General features: G+C 44.1%; 1 protein-coding gene across 1 annotated transcript in view; it reads right to left on the bottom strand.

Moving 5' to 3' along the window:
- ALK (ALK receptor tyrosine kinase) overlaps window positions 1–20,480 on the bottom strand; it is a 2,691,376-nt gene that overhangs the window by 367,148 nt on the left and 2,303,748 nt on the right. The window contains exons 11-12 of the mRNA XM_085613005.1: window positions 15,798–15,941; window positions 10,720–10,879 (exon numbers count right to left, since the gene is read on the bottom strand). Coding sequence (XP_085469131.1) covers window positions 10,720–10,879; window positions 15,798–15,941 — 304 coding nt within the window. The remainder of the gene's footprint in view (window positions 1–10,719; window positions 10,880–15,797; window positions 15,942–20,480) is intronic.

A 20,480-nucleotide genomic window follows, 5' to 3' on the forward strand; every position in this document is an offset into this window, starting at 1 on the left:
AACATGCTGTTAAATACCATAAACATCATAGGAGCTTGTATGCAGCCCTATATCTTCCAATTATTCACTTATAGAAAATAAATTGGGTCACATTATGTCTCTCTTCTGTTTGTAGCCATGGAACTGTCCAGCCTTGGATGGTAGTTTCGAAGTGATAAGCATGTCTTTTATATTAAGACTTTTTGTTGCCCAATTGCATGTTGCTGCCATTTCAGGGCAATCGTATCCCCCACTTCCCCGAAGGGGAGACGTCACCTAAATGGTGGTAAAGGGAAGATCGGCTGCTCCTTGATGTCAGAGCAATTGACCAGTGTCAGAAAAAGAGATAACTGGTTTTTATAGTCGCCTTTCCTGATTTCGACCCAGGTTCACTGATCGCTTTCACAAGAGGAGGGTCATGTTTGGCTCACTCAGGGCTGCATGTCTATTCCCGTCTAATTAGTCTGCACGGCAGTCCAGGGATTAACCTCCGTGGCAGGGTTCATCTACTGGTCAACCACCTTTGCAGCAGTCTCCCAGGCCAAAACTAACTATGGTGTCTCTGAGGGACCACTGGCACTATACTGCTTTGAAATCTAGTTGTTTATATAGCTGTGTTCTTCAGCTGCATCCCTCGCGTCTCGTTTCTCCATTGTACGATACTCCATAGTCAGCTAGCCACCACTGCCACACCTAGTGCATCAGTGAGCCCTCAGGACCTTATCTTACTACTCTTCTATGCGATTGCCAGCACGTGTGCTCTTCACTGCCTCGCAGAATATGGCAGTGGCCATCTTGGCAATCTGACACAGGGGAGAGGGTGCTCCAGGTCGGCCATCCCACCAAGCCAGCAACATCTCAATCTCTTTCATTTCAACTCACGGTGACAGACAAATCTCGTTGTCCCAATCCATCAAATGAGCGGAACCTCTGCTCTAGCCACAAATTTTCCCAGGTAAAAGTGTCTGGATCCAAGAACTTGGTGAGTACAAGTCAACATGAATCCTTGTGGTAGTCACATTCCTCAAATGTATTACAGAGAAAGTTATGCGTTTACAAATGTGAATTAAATATGTCACCACACCATTAACACCAGTTATAATATACTACAATTTTTGGTGTTATATACATGCAGGGGGAGAAAGACTATTGAAATTCATTTTCCTACATTTTAAATTATTTAGGTTCTAAAGAAGGCTTTAAAAGGTCATAAAAGCCAGAATGTCAATATTGCTATATTTTAATCATTATATGCAAGAGGTTTGCTGTGACGTATTTCTTCCCCATTTCTGACTTTCTCATGGAATTGAGTAGCAAGCCAGAAAACTCTGATCATAAGTTACACGTCCTCACAGAAAAATCTATGTGAATCGAAACCTAGGTTTTTAAAAAATCCATAGCAATTGGTAGCAGCACAAAGTGCGAATGGAAATAAAAGTTGATTGGCTGTGAGTAGTGCGCTGATTATATCATGCGCAATGGCATTTTTAAATCACTTAGGGCCAGATGTACGACCAACAAAATTGGGACTCGCAAATTGCGACTCTTTTGCGAGTCACAATTTGCAAGGCGCACTTTCCCATGTACAACAGTGTGTTTAACACTGTTTACGATTCCCAATGGGGTCGTAAATTGCGAGGCTCATGAATTTTAATGAGCCTCATGCAATTTGCGAGCCCATAGGGAATGACAGGCCCTCCCAGGTATGGTGGCCTGCTGGGCTCAGCAGACCACCATGTCTGGGACTGCTTTTAAATAAATAAAAAAGCCAGCCTGTTTTCATTAAAGGAAAACAGGATGCATTTAAAAAAAAAAATGCCACTGCCTGCCCTTAAAAAATATTTTTGGAGACAGTCACAAAGTGGAAGGGGTTACCTGGGGGCCCCTTCCAAATTGCGACTGCGTTACCACCGCAATTTGCGAGTGTTTTGCGACCGCAATTGCGGTCGTAAAACATTCATACATGGGTTAGAGAGTCGCTATTTGGAAGGGAACGCCCCTTCCAAATAGCGAGTCTCTAAACACTTTTTTGCGAGTCGCAATTAATTTGCGGCTTGCAAAATTGTGTTGGTACATGGCCATACCAATTTTAGCATGCGCAAAAGGGTCGCTAACCCCTTTGCGCATGCTAAAATTAGTCGTACATCTGGCCCTCAGCTCTGTAGAACATTGTGTAAATGCTTTTGACAGTGGAACCTTATGACCCGGCTTGCTCCTCTGCTGTATAATCAATATGAAAAGAGTAAAAATTACGCATGTTGAATAGGTCAGTAAAATTCAGCAGTTTAAAGAGCTAACAAATAAATAATATACAATTTGTACCAGTCACTGCTGCTGTCAAAGTTACCTTCCATTGCTGAATGTTAATGATCAAACTTTAATGTTTCTCACACAGCTAAGTACAATGATTAAAAGTGATAGTTCAATAGGAGGAATTGTTCGCCTTCATCCCTTACAGGCCACTGTAACTACATCACATGGAAATGCACAAAATGTTCATCTTTGTGTCTCTGGCACGCTCACTGTTGCTCTGAAACCTGTAATACATTAATTTGATTACAGCCATTTCTGTTGATGATGCGTCCAAGATAAGAGATGGGAGGTCTAGCCACGGCTTTAAGTGGGCCGGGTCTCCCTGGTGCTGAGCACTGGCAGTTTTTTTTAAGGGAGCCTTGAAAGGGGTCTCTATTGGGCTCTGTTTTGTGCCCTGGCACAGGCGGTCTGTTTTTTTCCAGCTGGAGTGACCGCAGGCCCATCGATGTGCGCTGCTCGCACTGGTCACTTCTCACTAGTGGAGAAGTTACAGCATGACAGTGAGCGTTGTAGGGGAAGGGAAATCCTTTAAAGAAAGTAATGTTCTCTCTGGATTTCCCTTCTCTTTTTGAAACTCAGGAACAGCAACATTGTCGTGGTGTCATCAGGGCTTTAAGTGGAAGCTTTTCAATATTATATACAAGCCATAGTTGCTGCTTATTTATCCTATGCAACTAAAAACCATTGACAAAGCCAATAGTCTTGACTTGTTGTATTTATGACGTTAATTGTTGTATCATATATCTGGATGCAATGACAGAAGCAGGAAAAGACAAGTCGGGGGCACAGTTTACGTGTTTGTAAGCCACGCCCTTAATTACATTGACCACGCCCCTTTGAGAGACCCTCCAGTTTTTTCATCCCAATTAAAGCCCTGGGTTTAGCTCAACTTACTTTGTTTAAAGGATGGTTTGAAGCCAACGCTCATTTCACATCGAACTTTTATCAACAGATAGAAAATGTTAGTTTCTCTCTTGAAATGTGTATTGAAGAACAAGTTACTTATCTTCGGTAACGCTTTTTCTGGTGGATACAGTATCTGCCTGTGGATTCCTCACCTTGTGAATATCCCCTGCGCCAGCATTCCACGGAACTTTTTTCCCCAGCTCTCTACGTCGACGTGGACGTCATAATGCCTCGGCTCCGCTCGCGACTCCGTATGACGTCACCGGAGCCATAAGAGAGCCACGTCGGCGTGATGACGTCAGTTCCATCCGTGCCTCCGAGGCGAACAGGTGGACCGACAACAGATTCAAAGTATACACAGTATACAACATTCGAACAAATATACATAGTACATATATAAAAAAGGAAAGCTAAGGAACAAAAGCATTTCCTAAAAGTGTACCAGATAAACCAACATGTCAAACAAGGCATCCTTTAAGGTATACAAAGGTGGACAACGGGGAGGCGGGTGAGCCAGTGAGGAATCCACAGGCAGATACTGTATCCACCAGAAAAAGCGTTACCGAAGGTAAGTAACTTATTCTTCTGATGGATAAATCTGCCAGTGGATTCCTCACCTTGTGAATAGATTCCCACAGCAGTCCCACTCCCGGAGGAGGGTGTCCACCTTCCTATACCAAAAAGTCTTGCAAGACAGAGCGCGCAAAGTGGCCCTCCCTCCTCATCTCAGAGTCTAAGCAATAATGCTTTACGAAGGTATGGAGGGAGGCCCAAGTCACGGCTTTACAAATGTCTGCCACATGAACACCCCTGGCCAAAGCAGAGGTAGAAGACTTAGCTCTAGTTGAATGAGCTCTAAAACCCTCAGGAGGAACCTTACCAGCCAGGGCGTAGCAGATCTTGATGGCCAGGATGATCCATCTGGACAGAGTGCGCTTGTGCACAGCTTTTCCTTTAGAATGTCCAACATAGCCCACGAAGAGCTGATCGTCTAAACAAAAGTCTTTCGTTCTGTCCAAGTAAAAGCTCAGAGCTCTTTGGGTCCAGACGATGAAGTCTTTCCTCCTCCTTGGAGGGATGAGGAGGTGGATAAAAAACAGGGAGAGTAATAGACTGCCCCAGATGAAAGGGAGTAACTACCTTAGATAGGAAAGCAGCCCTGGTCCTGAGTACCATCCTTTCAGCATGCAAGGATAAAAACGGGGTTTTGAACTAAGAGGTTGAAGCTCACTCACCCTCCTTGCCGAGGTTATGGCTACAAGAAAGACCGTTTTAAAGGACAACAGCCTCAAAGGACAGCTATGAAGGGGCTCAAAAGTGGAACCCATCAAGAAAGTTAAGATAAGATTAAGGTCCCACTGTGGCATTACAAAAGGAATAGGTGGGAACCTATTAGTAAGGCCTTTGATAAATCTTAAAACAATAGGAGATTTAAATAAAGACGGCTGATCTGTAAGACACAGAAAAGCCGATAAGGCCGATAGATAGCCCTTAACCGTGGTCACAGCACAGCCCTGCTGAGCCAAGGAAAGAGCAAACTGAAGCACATTGGAAAGATGGGCCTTTAAAGGGTCAATGGATCTCTCCCCACACCATTTTACAAACTTAGACCACCTGTAGGAGTAAATGGACTTGGTGGAGTGTCGCCTGGCCGATAAAATAACATCCGCCACATCAGGCGGGAGAGAGAAGGAATTCAGGTTGCCCCGTTCAATCTCCAGTCATGAAGGTATAAGCTCTGGAGGTGGGGGTGTAAAACCTGCCCCTCCAACTGCGAGAGGAGGTCTGCCCTCAGAGGGAGACGGAGCGGAGGGCACGAGGAGAGGTGGAGACGATTTGTGTACCACACCCTTCTTGGCCAATCCGGGGCGACCAGAATAACTTGGGCCCGGTCTTGGCGAATCTTCCTCAGAACCCGAGGAATCAAAGGTATGGGAGGAAACGCGTAAAGGAGTTGTGAGCCCCAACTCAACTGAAACACGTCCCCCAACGCCCCCTGCATCGGAAACTGGAGACTGTAGAATGATGGGCAATGCGCGTTCTCGTGGGTGGCATATAGATCCATCCGAGGAGTTCCCCACGTCCGAAAAACGTGACGAACCACCTCCGGATGAAGCCTCCACTCGTGGACGGCGGAGAACTGCCGACTGAGACTGTCCGCACGAACGTTTAGCACCCCGGCCAGATGATTTGCCATCAAGCAAATCCGATGATCCTCAACCCAGGACCAAAGTCGTAACGCCTCCCTGTAGAAACGAAACGACCCTACCCCTCCCTGCTTGTTGACATACCACATTGCGGTAGTGTTGTCCGTCAGGACTTGAACCGACTGACCGCGAAGGGAAGGGAGGAAGGCCTTAAGCGCCAAACGAATCGCCCGCAATTCCAGAAGGTTGATGTGAAGCAACCTTTCCTCTGGAGACCAAAGACCTTTGATTTCCAGATCCCCCAGATGCGCACCCCACCCTAAAGTGGATGCATCCGTTATCACTGTGGCCACCAATGGAGGTAGATGAAAGGGCTTTCCTTGAGACAGATTTCCCTCCGGGCTCCACCAAGATAGATCCACTGCAGCTTCTCTGGAGATCCTGATCAACTCCCTGAGATCTCCTTTGTGCTGATACCACTGCCTGCAGAGGCACTACTGGAGCGCCCTCATGTGCCAGCGTGCATGGTTGACCAACAGAATGCAAGAGGCGAACAGACCGAGCAGACGAAGGACCTTCAGAACTGGAACAACCGCTCCATTTTGGAATAAAGGGATCATCTCCTGAATGTCGAGAATTCTTTGAGGAGGAGGAAATGCTCGACACACAGTAGTGTCCAGTACCGCCCCTATGAACATGTTGCGTTGAGAGGGCACCAGGTGAGATTTGGGCACATTGATTGAAAAACCCAAGTTGAATAACAGCTGAGATGTTACCTGCAGATGATTCTGCACCATCTCCGGGGACTTCGCTTTCAGAAGCCAGTCGTCCAGGTTTGGAAAAACTGGAATCCCCGACCTCCTGAGATGAGCAGCCACCACTGCCATCACCTTCAGGAAGACTCGAGGTGCGGTAGTAAGACCAAACGGGAGGACCGCAAACTGGTAGTGTTGCGACCCAACCGTAAAACGGAGATACTTCCTGTGCGACTTCAGGATTGGGATGTGGAAATAAGCATCCTGCAAGTCGATCGACACCATCCAGACTCCTTGCTGCAACACTTGAAGAACCTGCGCAAGGGTCAGCATCTTGAATTTCTCCTGTTTCAGGTAAAAATTCAAGACTCTGAGGTCCAAGATTGGACGCAATCTACCGTCCTTCTTGGGAATCAGGAAATACCGGGAGTAGCATCCATGACACCTTTCCTGCTCCGGAACCACTTCTATCGCACCTTTTTGTAACAAAGTAAGAACCTCCTTCTGCAGAAGAAGCAGATGGTCTTCTGAGCAAAAAGCCTGGCAAGGAGGGTAAGGGGGAGGAAACTCCCGAAAGGGAGGGGCGTACCCAGTCTCCACGAGGTTTAAAACCCAAAGGTCGGTCGTAACAGATTTCCAACCTCGCAGAAAGTGGGACACCCGACCCCCCACAGGTCTCACATGATCTAGGATGGGGGATCTAGGGCTGCATCCCTGAAGCTTCATTGGGTGCAGAGGAGGCAGAATATGAAGATGGGTTGCGGCCAGAACCTCTTCGTCCCCTTTGCCTTCCTCTATACGACCTATAGAGGGGATTCTGCTGCTGCTGGTGCTGCTGCTGAGGTTGCCGGAAGGAACGAAAAGAGGATCTCCCAAAGCCTCTAAATTTCCTAAGACCAAATCCCTTAGCAGGAGTCTGTAGCCCCAAAGATTTCGCTGTGACCCTGCTATCTTTAAATCTTTGCAAGGCAGAATCAGCCTTCTCGCCAAAAAGTTTTTCTCCAGCAAAAGGCAAGTCTACCAAAGTGGCTTGAACATCAGTAGAGAAGCCAGAAGACCGAAGCCACGCTTGCCCCCTAGTGGCTATCGAAGACCCCATTATCCTTGCCACAGAATCAGCCGTGTCTAGTCCCGACTGAATTACCTGCCTTGCAGCAGCCTCATTGTCAGTGACCACCTCCATAAAAGAAGCTTTCTCTCCTTCTGGCAGCTTAGGGGCTAATAATTTCATAGAGTCCATCAGTGCATGAACATAGCGCCCTAGTAAACAAGTGGCATTAGTAGATTTAAGCGCCATGCTCCCTGAAGAAAAGACCTTTCTGGCTGCTTGATCAGTCTTTTTAGAATCCCTATCCGCAGGAGTCTGAGGGAAGGCGCCTGAAGAATGCTTCGAACATGAAGCTTGCACCACAAGGCTTTCTGTAGAAGGGTGGGAAGAAAGAAAGCTTGGATCTCCCGGAGCCACCCTATACCTCCTTGCCACTTGTCTGGAAACTGCAGGCGAAGAGAGTGGCTTACGCCAAACATCCATTACAGGCTCTAAGATAGCCTCATTAAAAGGCAACAAGGGTTCAACATTCGAAGTTGGTGAATGCAGGACTTCAGTCACGAGGTTTGGCTTATATTCAGCAGAGGGTAACTGCAAGTCCAGCAACTCTGCGGCCTTCTTGATAACTGAATGATAGTGGGCCAATTCTTGTGGTGGCGAAGACCTAGTCGAAGAATGCTCCCACTCCGGAGTGGTATCAAGACCACTAGCATCCTGAATGCCTTCAAAGTCATCAGAAGATGCGTCCACCTCACCTTCTTCCACTTCCTCCCTATAACACTCCTCTTCCAAGACTCTCTGGGCCTCTCTCCTTGAACGGATCCGAGGAACCGGCGTCGGCGGCGCCGTACACGGAGTCGGTGGAACCGAACGTGGAGTCGGCGGCTCCGGAGTCGGCGGCGCCGGGCCCGGAGCCGAAGGAGTCGGCAACAGCGTTGAGGAAGGCTCCAAAGAAGGCCGCTCCAGCCGAAGTCGAGATGGATCACCAGACGGCGCCGGAAACTGCCACGAAGGAGCCATCGGCAAAAAGGGCATAAACGGAGCCTGAGCATAATGCTGCGGCACTCCCAAGATGTATGCCATAGGACCCATGGGACCGGATGGTGCGCCGGATGGGAAGGCAGCCCGTTGAAAAATGCCATACATTAAGGAAATGCGTTGAATCTGCAACCGGCGCCGGGAACTGCGGATAAGGGATTGATTCTGAATCCGGTCGAGGAGTACCCGGAACCGGAGCCGAAGTGTCCTCACCAGGCGCCGCAGGATCAGCTGGTCCTGGAGAAAGCTCTTTCTCTTGTTCCTGTTCAGCGTCAGAAGCAGAAGACTCCACTGGCGCCGGTGACAGCGCCGGTGACTGTGCCGGAGACTGCGCCGGGGACCGCGCTGGAGTCCGCTTCGGCGAAGGCGAAGGCGAAGGCGACCTCTCTGGAGACCTCCTAGGAGATGGAGAAGGAGATACAACATCCTTACTTCGACGTCGAGGCGATCTCGAAGTCTTACTCCTCGAGGACCGGCGCCGAGAGCTATGCTTCCTCTTCTTGTGTTTCTTCGACTTCGAAGAATGCAAAGTTGACGACTCCGGCCTGGATTTCTGCTTCTTTCTACCTCTTCTTTCCTTCTTTGCTTTGGCCATGAAGAGTTTCACCTCTCTCTCCTTCAGGGCCTTGGGGTTCATTCTTCTGCAGCTGGAACAGTCCTCCACGTCGTGGTCAGAAGAAAGACACCACAAACAATCCTCATGGGGGTCAGTCATTGACATGTGGCCCCCACATTCCCTACAAGGTTTGAAACCAGACTTCCTCGTCGAAGACATGGTGAATCCAGAAACAATAACCACTACAAGACTACAAAGTAGCAGGAGAGTGCTGGAAAACCGTTATGTGTCGACGGCGCGGAAAAAAGGGAACTGACGTCATACGGAGTCGCGAGCGGAGCCGAGGCATTATGACGTCCACGTCGGCGAAGAGAGCTGGGGAAAAAAGTTCCGTGGAATGCTGGCGCAGGGGATATTCACAAGGTGAGGAATCCACTGGCAGATGTATCCATCAGAATTGACGTTTCACAAACGTTTAGATATTTAAGAGTGTGTAATTTATAAAGTTCACTAAAGTATAAAAATGATTCACAAAAGCATTTAATGAGTACGGAATGTGGTACTCTGGGAGTACATTTTAAGAACTCTGACATGACATTGTGAATAGGCCCCGAAACATCTCAGTCCCTATCAATAAAAATATAAAGTCCTTTCTATTTTTACTAGATGTATATGAATATTTGCCCAGTATTCCCATTTGAGATGTTTTGGGACCAATTCACAAAGGCATGTAAGATTAAGTAAAAGAGTACTACCGAAGTACAGCTTTACACACTCAAGACGCCTTGATGCGTTAGTGAATAGGTCACTTAATGTTTATATATGTTATATATGTTTTAGTTGCAGTCAATCAACTAAAACACAGATATCTAAGATATTGAAAATCTCTCTCCTTATCATCCCTCAGTCAATGTTTAAAGCAGCCAAAAGGTGACAAATTATACTGCTAAGGAGGATGTCTCCCTGACTAGTCCACCTGCCCTCCCTAATGATTTCTTCCATGACTCTTTCCTCTGACACTCATTCTCTTGGCTGTCTGAAGTGGACTGTAGTGCTTTAAAACCAACAATACATAAACCAATGAATGGTCTAAATTAGTAGGTCAAAAGCTGCAAAAGCAAGCTTTGTTGCATGCATTAACAGTAGTTAATAGTGTTATTACTTGGAACGTCAAGATTATCAATGGACTCCTACCATTGTTTCAGGAAGGGGGAAGCATGGCTCTACATTTGTTCAGAATGAAACATGTACAGTTTGCAGCATCATTAAAATGAGGAGTAATACAGTGGACAACAAATGACGATTAAGTGTGATATGTAGAGCTGTAAAATATATGTACTGCAAACTGGTGGGACATGATCAACTATTTGATTGGAGGGAGAGGAGCATTTGCTCCTTGACGAACAAAGAAAAGGAAATGTTTAAGCCTCATTTACAAATTTTTGCACTAAAGGAAATTTGGGGATGAATGGCTGCTGTGGTGTATTGAGTAAATATCATTTGCGTATGAGAACTTCTGAAACTCCTTTGGTAAATCCCCGTCTCCACATCCCAGTAAATGATAATCTTTGAAAAGTAGCCCTGGCCACTAATATTAGGAATGAGAAAATGTCTGTGTCTAGTCTGTGCAACCTTGAACAGAAACACAAGTAGACACCTAACTTACCATATACAAATGTACACGTTTCTGTTTTGACGTGTCACTCACTCGCTGACACCTAGTATGGCTATAAGAATTTATAGAAACCTTAGCAACACGATTGGATAGTACAATAGCTTGCATTATGAATTAACACAAGCCCCTGAATGGGGGTATATGTATATCATTTGTAAACAATTCAAGTGGCACACTGTCCTGTATGTGTCTGAAAGAAATAGACATGTAGTTAATTTTACAAAAAATTGTAACCATTGCAAGAAACCTTAACTAGCACGTGTTTATAGCAGACTCAGCACCATAATTAAAAGAAAACTAACCTGTATGAATTAGCTGCTGGCACTCTCCAAATCTGCACTCCTCTCAGCGCTCCTGTTCCTACCACCACACTGAAGTTTGACTTCTCATAGGCTTCATCGCACAGCTTTTGACTAGGCCCAGAAGGCCCACTGGCCCCGCATGTTGTGAACAACCAGGCATCTGGAAACCAACGAGAAATCCATTTGCAAACTTGATCATATTAGTCAAATGCTATTCATCAAAGGGTGCTCAGCATCAGGGGGAATTTGTTAGAGAGATCAGCGGGAGGCTGTGTTGTTAAACTATGGAGGAGAAAGTCTGCAGTCTTGGTGTGCGATGGGGTGAAGTTATCACAATTTCAAAACTATCTATTTCCTTTAAGTAAACACGTTTGTGTCAAGAATACTTGACTCTTTGGTAGCTTGGTGCAAGCAGCAAGACCATAAACATGTAAAGAAATCCCAAACCAAATTTAGTAAAAAAAGAACAAAAATATAAATGTAAAATGATACAGACATGCACAAATCTGATGCAGGGAGCAAAAGTTATGACAGAAACGAATTGGAATGCTTAATTACGTCAAAGACACTTTCTGGAGGCAAAATCAAACAAAGTAATGACAGGGATGTGGTTCTCAAAACAGCTGCTCTAGATTTTCAAGTTGCAGGCTGCTTCCTAGAACTCCGCTTCCGGAAGCTCATCAGAATGCTAAGAAAACGTGTCCCTGTGTTCATTTCTCAGCAGTGTCAACTCCCTTAGTACAGAGGACCTTCACCACTGCCCAGACAGAATGGAAACAATAGTCTAGCTGAAGAAAATGTCCAGTTGTCACTGGTTTGTCAGCTGTCTTCCAAGCTGGTACAGCTTCCTCTGACTCCAGAACGTTTTACTCTCACCCACTTTAGAATAAAAACTCAAACAGTCAAGGAAGCTCACCTACATAGGACATAAAAGATATGTATATGAGCAGGAAAAGACTAGATGATTCAAGATGACAATAATTTTTATTCCCTTGCAATCTGGCTTCTTTCAACATGATTACATTAAAAGCTCCTTTATTGGATCATGGGATTACACGTTCGCAGACAATGGCACAGTCTACCTATTAGTGATTTTGGATCTGTCCTCTGCGTTTGATATCATGGAACAAAACATCCTGCTAAGCAGATTATCCACTGACATAGGCAGATCATAGCACCATCAATTACTTGAGTTCATTTTAGTCAGATCGGACTCAGAAGGGAGTGTTAAGTCCTTTTAATTCCTGGAATGTTGATGTTTTATTTTTCGTCTCTCTTTAAATTTGATATCTTTATGGTTCTAAGGTGAGAGTTCAATCGTATTCTGATGCCACCCTTTATATAAAAAATAACCAAAGCTCCAATATGACCTCTAAAAAGTATTTCATGAGACAACACCTGGTTGAATAACAACTTCCTCCAGCAGAACAATTAGAAACCTGAGATTATTTCTTTCAGGGTTAATTGCAGCTTCAGTTTGCTTTCACTACCCATTCCAGTGGTCCTCAATCACAGGAGATAAGTTGGTAAATTGGCTGGTGTTAGACCCGGTACCACTGGTGTGTGTCTCCCCTACATTTTTTGCCTTTACCACCTGTGTTTTTGCTGTATGTTGGACTCCGTTTTGCTGGTCTAGATGTTTTGGGCACTTTGCCACTGCTGTTCAGTGCCAAAGTGCAAGTGCTCCCTTTGTAAATTGTGGTTATGGATTGGTGTATCAATGATTGGCTATTTGATTTACTCGTCAGTCCCTAGGACAGTGCGCCATGTGTGCCCGGGCCTGTGAATCAAATGCTGCTAGTGGAGCTGCAGCACTGATTGTGCCACCCACATAAGCAGTCCGTAAATGTAACTCTGGCCTGCCATTGCAGAGCCTGTGTGCAGTCTGGTACTGTCATGTCGACTTGGCAAGTGCATCCACTTGCCAGGCCCTAACCTTCCCTTTTCTTACATGTCAGTCACCCCTAAGGTAGGCCCAAGGTACCCCTGTGGGCAGGGTGCAATGTATGTGAAAGGTAGGACATGCCCTGGTGTGTGTGGCATGTCCTGATAGTGAATTACTGCCAATTTGCAAGGCTATCTGTTCTGATAGGACAAAATGGGAAGTTTGCTTATAACATCTTATAAACATAACTACTCCTGGGAACAAGGTAGGAACATAAAGTTTAGTATGCCTGAACTCAGAATGTTAAAATGCATCTTTTAGTGAGTGTGATTTTTACATTCTGTGTTTGCAAATACCACTTTTTGAAAGTAGGTATTTTCTTGCTTAGCTATTCAGTGTCCCTCTGCTAGGTTTGTGAATTGCATGTCTGGCTTTTGGATGACAGGGGCTGGAGAGGGGCAGTGGCTCCAGAGAGCCCGATGAGTCAGGGTTGGGCTGAATAGACCTGGGTTGCATTTAAAGTAGGGGGGAAGATTTCCTTTCACCTGAATGCGCCTGGTCTGCCAAGGACAATGCTGTCTCCACCTCCTGATAGGAAGCTGCAGCAGAGAGGACAGAACTGGTTTTGACTAAGAACAGGGCTTCTCTGCCACCAGAGAACAAAGGATTTTGTGATATAAATATTGAGGCCCAGACCCCAGAACTTTAGATCATTTCTGGGAATCAAGAGGAACCTTTGCCAAGGAGAAGAGCCGGAGAAGCTGAGGAGGAATACTGCCCCTGTGCCGTTTGCTGTCTGGGGTTGGCCTGTAATGGCTACTTGCTGCCAAGGAAAGGAGAAGGACTTTGCTGTTTGCTGTGTCCCCTGCTTGAGGAAGATCTCCAAAGCCTTGAAATTGAGCTTGTCTCCTGTTCTGAAGTCTCAGGGACACAAAGACTTAATTTCTTCTGTCTTTCTGCATCTGGAACTGCTGTTTCAGCTGTCACAAATTGCAATACCAATGGCGTAACCTGCACCAAAGACTTGGGCACCGCTCGTGAAGAGACTTTCACCGTAGGCCCGACACCTGCTGATGCCATGCCGCATCAACTCCGAAGCCGTCACAGAGGCTGCTGCCTGCACCAGAGCTGAGGACACCGCTCTTGATGTCCATGATGCACCGTCCTGACTCGCACCGCAGCCCCGACTTGACCGACACCAGTCCTTCATCAACATGGAGCTGATACCCGTGGGTGACTCCCAAATCCATCGACACCGCACCGTCGTAAGGAAGCTATGGCTCGCCGCCACCGTGACGTCACCTCCCTGACACAGTAGGGAACCGACGTCTCACCTCCCCTGCATCGCAGTAAGGAACCGAGGCTTCACCTCCCATGTGGTCGCAAAAAAACGACGGTGCCCAGCGTCAACGAAGCATCAACTCCCCAACGCCGTGCCCTGTCTTTGCTTTCATCGATTCCAAGGCACTGTTCTTTGGGGGTCTGTTTGACTCTGCGCATGACGCTGCGCACTTCGCGGTAGGCGCCGTTCTTTGGGATTTTTATCTGTCACAACATCATAATAACTCCAGGGGGAGTTATTTGTTGCTACAAGCTTTAATTGAATGAATAACCTATTTTTAAGAATATCTTGATAACTGTATTGTGGATTTTTGTTGTTTTAGTCTTGTTTGGTTAAGATAAAGATTACTTATTTTTCTAAACTGGTGAGATGTCCATTTGTAGTGTTTTCACTGTTTTACTGTATGTGTTCACAAATGCTTTACACACTGCCTCTGATATAAGCCTGTCTGCTCATGCCAAGCTACCAAGGTGCTTAGCAGGGGTTATTTTAGGAGTGTATCCCCCTTACTCTGACTAGAAGCAAGGGTCTCGATTTGGACAAAGGTACTTACCTCTGCAAACTAGAGACCCCCATTTCTGGCAGCTGTTTTCTCCAACTTGTAAAATTCAGACCAATCCTTCCTCTGCTATCTATGAAACACAAAACCCCCGTGGTGAGAGTCACTGCTAACTCAATGCTAGATCATTGCAGCTAGCTGATTACAGGTCTGCCAGCTGTCCAGTTAAACAATTTTCATAAACCATCTCCAGCATTCAGAGAACACTGGAATAGGCCTGTTTGCTTCTCCGGGCAAAAAATACAATATCTTCAAGACTTGTAGATATATCCATTGGCTTTCATCCAGGGACTGAGACTTGTTCAAATGAATCTGCTGTTTGTAAAAATGTATCAATGGCTTAGCCCCTAAATATCAGACTAATTGGATCTTAATTAATATCAACTAGGGAGTAATGATAAAAAATGCTCTGGGTTCCTTGTGTTCATCTCAACTCAAAAGATGGAAAAGCCTTTCTAGTTTTGGATCCTTTGCTTCAGAGTTACCATCTCCCAGACCTTGGAATGCACACTCAGTTTGTCAATCTTTGGAAACTCTTAGAAGAATGTTTGTCTTATGGTAATGTTTATGAAACCAACACCAAAAGACAAGGAGGTAGTGTGTGTTAAACATGTTTTTAATAAATCAAATGCAGCTTTCATTAGTTTGCTTCTACAAATGGTACACACCGTTATCACACAGTCAACACAACAAATTGTTACAGAGGTTTCCATGCACTATAACCCATCCTTAAGCATTTACATATTTTTGCTTTCATAGCTTAGCTATTCTTCCATGGGCCACCAAATACTTTTGGATTTGTTAAACTGTACACAATTTTTAAATACTATTAAGAACTATAAGTACAGAAGTTAGAGAAATTATTTGTGGAAATAAAACACCAATATTGAAACTTACTTATTTACAATTCTATAAGTCATCATGGGACTGGACAATGGGCATTTAATAAACCTCCACAACCATAATAACACAGAATGATTAAATATCAAACATTATTTTTTTTCACTGTCTGGATTTTCAGTGACCCTTTCTCAGACACAAACATAACACACAATTTCTACACATTATTGTTGACAACATTCTACTTAGTATAAAGTTTAAGGAGCTTTTACAATTACATTAATATGTGTTCTTCTTATGGAAGACAGGAAAAGAGCATCAAATACGATAATTAGAAGATACAGGAGAATGTTGCATATGTTTTAAGACACCACTAGACAACATTCCTCTTGCAGAACAAACTGAACAGCAGGTTTAATGTGCCATTGCCCCTCTATCCCCACTTGCATTACCTGTTGGATCTGAGATGATGCCCCCCAGGAGATGAGGGTCTTCAAGTGAATCTTCTTCTGTTTCATTGTTTTTGTGGATGTTTCTGTCTAAGAACAAATTACTCAGGCTTGGTGAAGCATTTTGAAGGGAATCTCCATCAGTGGCTGAAAAAAACAAATAGGAAGAAGAAGGGATGAGTAAGAAAACTGTAATTGGACCATCATCAGCTCTGCAAGCCAAGCAATGCCACTGTACAATAAGTGGAATGTCAGAGAAACACAGATAAATATGATTAATATAGTATAGAGCTACCAGAGTGAATCATGTCACCAAATGTACTGTGCCAGATTGATGGTATACAGGGAAATGGGCGGATCGTTTGAGTTTAGCATTTACAATCTCCAGTAAAATATTACAGTGTGTGTCTCTTTAAAGTACTACATATAGATTACAGATATAGATATATTAGGTGCTTGGTGTATTTGCTTGTCACCTGTTTAGTTTCCTAATTGGCATTGGGATGGGAATGTCCGCTATGTGATAGATGAACGTGGACACCTGACCCGAGTTACCCAAATACAAGTGAATTTTGTATCCAGAATTTCTTTTTGCCAGCAACCATGGAATACTGCAAGCGCACTGAAGCCTAAGCCAGAATGGAACCATGATACTCATAGCCTGGTTCTGTCAGTAAGAGGGGAATGTACCCCTCAACTCTGTCTCTGGGACATGTAGAGTGAGTGGTGATGGCAGCATACTTTTTGATGGTCAGGGAATAGGGGTGAGCCAGCAGATTCAGTTGTTAGAAGGAGAGAATTTTCTAGGCAGGACCTAGGCCTTACGTCTTTCATTGCGTGGCCCATCTAGGAAGGCTAATGGTAGGCAGGTACAGGATTTCACACTTACTGCTCTGCTTGGAGCCAGCATCATTACTTCCAGCTGTCACGTCCAATGCGCTCTGAACATTGAATGCTGCCATGGGCCTTTAAGCATGAACACCGGTAAACATAAACAGTCTAACTTTGATGAAACACAATCTCCCCCATCATCACGCATAATACATAAAAAGGAGTCAAGAGTATTGATGATATAAATGGCAACAAATACTATGTAATTATGGAAGACTACATGTCTCATGATGCTGTGCAGACATTTCCTCTGTGCTTAGCCTCAGCAGGAAGTGGGAGAGGCAGGACTATAAATCAGGCTTCTGGCCTGCAGCACGTTGCAGATTATTAGTTTCTTTAACAGGGATCATGGCAACTGCTGGTAAATCATCTGTGATGGGGTAAGTGTGTTATTGCATCTTTTTTTGGTTCTATTTTTGCCTTGCTCATAAGTGAGAGGAATCCTTGGTGGGAGAGTTCAGATCACAGGGTCTACTTCAATTTATTTCTATTTTGTATTTCTTGGAAAGCCTAAGAGAAACAGCAGTGCTTTCAGCTGAAATAAATTAATGATAAGGATTGATTAATGGCTAGTCTACCCTTCAGGTGACCTTTGCATTTATTGGAGTTAAGTTGAAGAAACTCAAGTTGTATTTCATTTCTTTCATTTATGGAAACAATTTGTTGGGGCTCACACTGTGTGAATAAACCGAGAATTTAGGATGGTAATTCGAAATAAAGTGCCATTTCTGAGGCTGTGTTTTGTTTGGAACAGTACAAACAAGTTTTGTGAAAGAAAGATACTTTTCCTGAGGTTTACAAATAAAGCTATGAGGAATAAACTAGCTTTTTAAAACTGTGGAAATATGATCACTATGAAGCATGGTTATGAGCTCTTGTAAGAGGAATATCAAGAGCCTTCAGCTATAGGAGAATTAATTTGCTTTATTTTTTTGTTATTGCCAATTACCAGTGGGTGACAGTTGAGTGAGGTTTTGTTCTCCTCCCATGTGAAGCCTGGCAAGAGATTTTTTATGGTGGGGAACACTCAATGTGAATTGTTGACAGAATATTTGTACTAAGGAACAAAAAAAGGAAGACATTTATATTGTCCCAATTCTTCATCTTGTGTTGCTTTTTTTTGTTTTCACCGTACAATTGTGATTCATATATATAATTTGGAACAGACTTCCATGTTCTAGATATATCTATCTATATACATATATGTTCTACAGTTATCACAGAGGATAGTTATATAATTGTACAGGTATTTGCATAGGGAGAAATTATGAATATATGTAATTCTGAGTTAAACTATCATTAATGATGTTATGTCCTTTCTATGTCTCCTTCCCTGCTGTTCCCATCTTTTCCTTCCTGCGCTTAATCATCTCAAAATTCTGTGCTTTAACAGCAAGCAGAATTGAGGCGATTGGGAGGTGGACCCTTTTCGTGCAGCGAACCGATCCCAAGGTATCAACAGGCTGACAAAATAATCTGCCCATGTTTTTTCATCTGCCTCTTGGTCGGGTTGAAGCACAAAAAATGGCCACCCTAGAAGATTTGTTAGCAGCATTAGCACTTATTTAAACAGAAGTAGCAGCCTCTCGTGTTGAGACTGCAGCATTACAGGACGGAGTAGAAAGGATGCAAAGGAATCCATTTGATGTTGGTGGTGATAGTACCAAAGGGGGGCTTTCTTGGGTCACAGGGAGTGATCCCACATCATCTACTCCGATGGCAGTGGAAATGTCCTCTCCAGTTGCCTTAGCAGCTCCAGAACGCTTCCAGGGAGAAGCAAATAAAGTGCAAGTGTTTCTTACTCAGGTTTACTGCATTTCACATGTCGTCCTAAGGCGTTTCTCACCAATCAAGCAAGAGTGGCTTTCATGATTTATTTGACAGAAGACGCTGCTCAATGGACAGTGCCATTAGTCAGGAGAGATGATCCTTTGCTTTAAGATTGAGAGGAATTTAGAGCAGAATTTGAGAAGGTGTTTGATCGTCGAGCTTATACCTTCCCAGCAGATAGAGTTATTAGAGTTTAAACAGTGCAATAAGGATCTTGTGGTATATCTAAACTCGTTCCAAAGATTAATAGTGGAAGCTAATTGGCCTGAAGTCAAACAAGCAGCCTTATTATCAGGGCTTACGTGCGGAGTTAAAAGATGTGCTGGCCCACATAGATCCTCAGCCAAAGACTTTTGAGAGATCTTATCAACTTGACCGCATGCTCAGATTATCAGGTTGAGTGAGCGTAAAGGGGACAAATGGAGATCGGAATGACCTCCTATGCGATTTGAGAGGAATCAAACTGCTTTTGAGTGGTTAGGAACAACCTACGAACCTATGGAAATAGGAACGATCAGAGCTTCTTTAACTCAAGAAGAAAGAGAACATAGACTAATGTTGGGTTTATGTCTGTATTGTGGAAAGGAAGGATATTTTGTCAGGGAATGTTTATCCAAGCCAAAGAGCAGAGTGGGGGGGTTCCGTGAAGGCGGCAACAGTAAGTGGAAAGGTATAGGAAAACTACAGAACCCAGGGATGAATGATGGGGACACCTTGGGCTATGTTGAAATTCCTTCATTGAATGGGATGGAAGAGTCACTAAAAGAAGACTTCTATGTGAACCTATAACTGCAGGTAGACATCATAAAACATTCAGTAAAAGCCTTATTGGATTCAGGGGCTACTGTTATTTTCATAGACCAAACATTAGTTGACGATTTACACCTTCTTTTAATTAAAAAGGCAGTACCTAAGATAGTGTTGACAGTGGATGGGAGAGATTTGGAGTCAGGACCCATCCATTTTCAGACTTAAGAAATGATAGTCAAAAGTCAGGAAAGCCATTCTGAGATGTTGTTTTTTGATATCATTAAGGCCCCACAGTATGGTGTAATTCTTGAGTTACCATGGTTAAAGAAACATAACCCTACCATAGATTGAGAGTGTAAAACCATTAATGTCAACTCTTCTTTTTGAAACCAGTATTGTCTAACCCCTTCAATACAGGTGGCACAGGCTTTAGCTAGGGGACATACCATAGCAACAGCAGCTGGACAAGATATCACTCTTCCTGATCAGTATGTAGAGTTCCAAGATGTTTTTAATTATTAACAAGCAGAAACCTTACCCCCACACAGGCCATATGACTGTCAGATAGACCTAATTCCAGGGGCAGTGGTACCATGTGGTAGAATTTACGCTTTGTCAGAACCAGAAAATGAACATTTGAGACATAACCTAGAGAAATATCAGGCTAATGGTTTCATTCATCGTTCAAAGTCACGTGCACTATCGCCTTTATTTTGCATCCCAAAAGCAAATGGCGAATTGAAAACTTGCTTAGACTTTTGGGCACTAAACAAGATGACCATAAAAAAACGTTATCTTTGCCGCTTGATTTTGGTTTTATTGGATCAAGTAAAGAAGGCAGTGATATATAAGAAGATGGACTTAAAAGAAGCTTACCATCAGGTAAGAATGAGAAAGGGTGATGAGTGGAAGAAGTCATTTCACACTCGATATGGCTTGTTTGAGTATACGGTAATGCCTTTTTGGTTATGTAATGTTCCCGCAGCCTTTCAATATTTCTTAAACGATGTCCTAAGGGAATATTTGGATGTTTTTGCAAGGTAAACAACCTTTACAACGCAACTTTTACAACGCACTACCATTACAACGAAACTGTTACAACGCAAGTGGATTTACAACGCATGCCATTACAACGCAAGTCTTTACATCGACTTGCGCTAGATGGCGTGCTAACATTACAAATAGTGTAGTTTACTATCCCAACACCTTCCCTAC

The sequence above is a fragment of the Triturus cristatus genome, chromosome 6 (assembly GCF_964204655.1).
Source record: "Triturus cristatus chromosome 6, aTriCri1.1, whole genome shotgun sequence".
NCBI lineage: Eukaryota > Metazoa > Chordata > Amphibia > Caudata > Salamandridae > Triturus > Triturus cristatus.